General features: G+C 44.3%; 1 protein-coding gene across 1 annotated transcript in view; it reads left to right on the top strand.

Moving 5' to 3' along the window:
- Positions 1-890, top strand: part of LOC104540819 (myosin-3-like) — a 23676-nt gene extending 22786 nt beyond the window's left edge. Inside the window, exons 36-39 of the mRNA XM_010184712.1 lie at positions 70-240; positions 329-433; positions 510-605; positions 729-890. Coding sequence (XP_010183014.1) covers positions 70-240; positions 329-433; positions 510-605; positions 729-890 — 534 coding nt within the window. The remainder of the gene's footprint in view (positions 1-69; positions 241-328; positions 434-509; positions 606-728) is intronic.
- The last annotated feature ends 1025 nt before the right edge of the window (positions 891-1915 follow it).

A 1915-nucleotide genomic window follows, 5' to 3' on the forward strand; every position in this document is an offset into this window, starting at 1 on the left:
CCTGAGATGGTGCACAGCACGCACTGTTCTTTCAAATTCTTTTAGTTTCTTTGTCACTTTCCTCCCAAGGCAGCCATGATGGCAGAAGAGCTGAAGAAGGAGCAGGACACCAGTGCCCACCTGGAGAGGATGAAGAAGAACCTGGACCAGACGGTGAAGGACCTGCAGCACCGTCTGGATGAGGCTGAGCAGTTGGCTCTGAAGGGAGGCAAGAAACAACTCTTGAAGATGGAGGCCAGGGTGGGTACCAGCACTGAACATGGGTGTCAAAGCTACCTTTCTTCTATGAGTCTTGTGTGAGCACTCAAGCCATTTGTTGATTCACCAGATCCGAGAGTTAGAAGCTGAGCTGGAAGAAGAACACAAACAATCCACAGAGGCTATGAAAAACATCCGCAAATATGAAAGGCGTGTCAAAGAGCTTACTTTCCAGGTGGGCATAAATAAAAAGCAACTCTTCTGATGTTATGTCTCCCAGGGACGTGTAATTGCACATTCCCTTTCTACAGAATGAAGAACACAGGAAGAACATGATGAGGTTACAAGATCTGGTAGATAAACTGCAGATGAAAATCAAATCCTACAAAAGACAAGCTGAGGAAGCTGTGAGTAACTAAACTGAAGCAAATAATTACTTACCATTTTCTGGGACTGTCAGTTTAAAGGTTCTTTCTATGGCCCAGTATGTTGCCAGGTGGTTTTTAGTTCCTTTTGTTTTGCCATTTCAGGATGAACAAGCCAATACTAATCTGTCCAAATTCAGAAGAGCACAGCATAAGATAGAAGAGGCTGAGGAAAGGGCAGATATTGCTGAGAGTCAAGTAAACAAGCTCAGAGCTAAAGCCCAAGAAGTCCTTTCTGCAAAGGTAAGCATTGCAGAAGACAGATGAGCAGTTTGTACTGTTTGCTCAAGCAAGTCAAGTAGTAGATTTGAACCTTGCTGGTGGGTATAGCTATCATTCAGAAAGGACACTTCTGGAAGGAAGAGACTTTGAAGAAAGGCTGAAGCAGCTAGGATTGCTCAGCCTGGAGAAGAGAAGGCTCTGAGGAGACCTTATTATGGCCTTTCAATATATAAAGGGGACTTAAATAAAAGACAGAGAAAAACAATTTAACAGGGCCTGTAGTGACAGGAAAAAGGGCAATGGTTTTAAACTGAAAGATGGCGAGTTTAGGCTGGACATAAGGAAGAACTATTTTATGATGAGAATGGTGAGACAGTGGAACAGGTTGCCCAGAGAAGTTGTGGATGCCCCATCATTGGAAGTATTCAAGGTCAGGTTGGATGGGGCCATGAGCAACCTGATCTACTGAAAAATGGCCCTGTCCATGCCAGCGGTTTTGGGCTATATGATCTTTGAAGGTTCCTTCCAGTCCAAACCATTCTCTGGTGCTATCACAGAATTATAGAATGGTTTCAGTTGGAAAAGACCTTTAAGTTCGAGTACAAACATTGATCTAGTTATACTAAGTCTTCCACGAGACCATGTTCCTAAGTATGATATATAAGGTTGAAGATAAGGTTTGTGACCCTCTGAGGAACCTGAATATACACAAATCCATGGGACCTGATGAGATGCATCCCAGAGTCCTGAAGGAATTGGCTGATGTAGTTGCCAAGCCACTCCCCATGATATTTGAAGAGTCATGGCAGCCAGATTAAGTCCCTGGTGACTGGAAGAAAGGAAACATTACACTCATTTTTAAAAAGGGTAGAAAGGAGGACCCTGGGAAGTACCAACCTTTCAGCCTCACCTCTGTGCTTGGGAAGATCATGGAAAAGATCCTCATAGAAGCTATGCTGAGACACATGGAAGACAGGGAGGTGATTGAAGACAGCCAGCTAGGCTTTACTAGAGGCAAATCCTACCTGACCAACCTAGTGGCCTAGTCAGCATGGGTTCAGGAAGGGCAG

Source organism: Mesitornis unicolor, unplaced genomic scaffold, assembly GCF_000695765.1.
Source record: "Mesitornis unicolor isolate BGI_N332 unplaced genomic scaffold, ASM69576v1 scaffold20325, whole genome shotgun sequence".
NCBI classification, from domain to species: Eukaryota; Metazoa; Chordata; class Aves; order Mesitornithiformes; family Mesitornithidae; genus Mesitornis; species Mesitornis unicolor.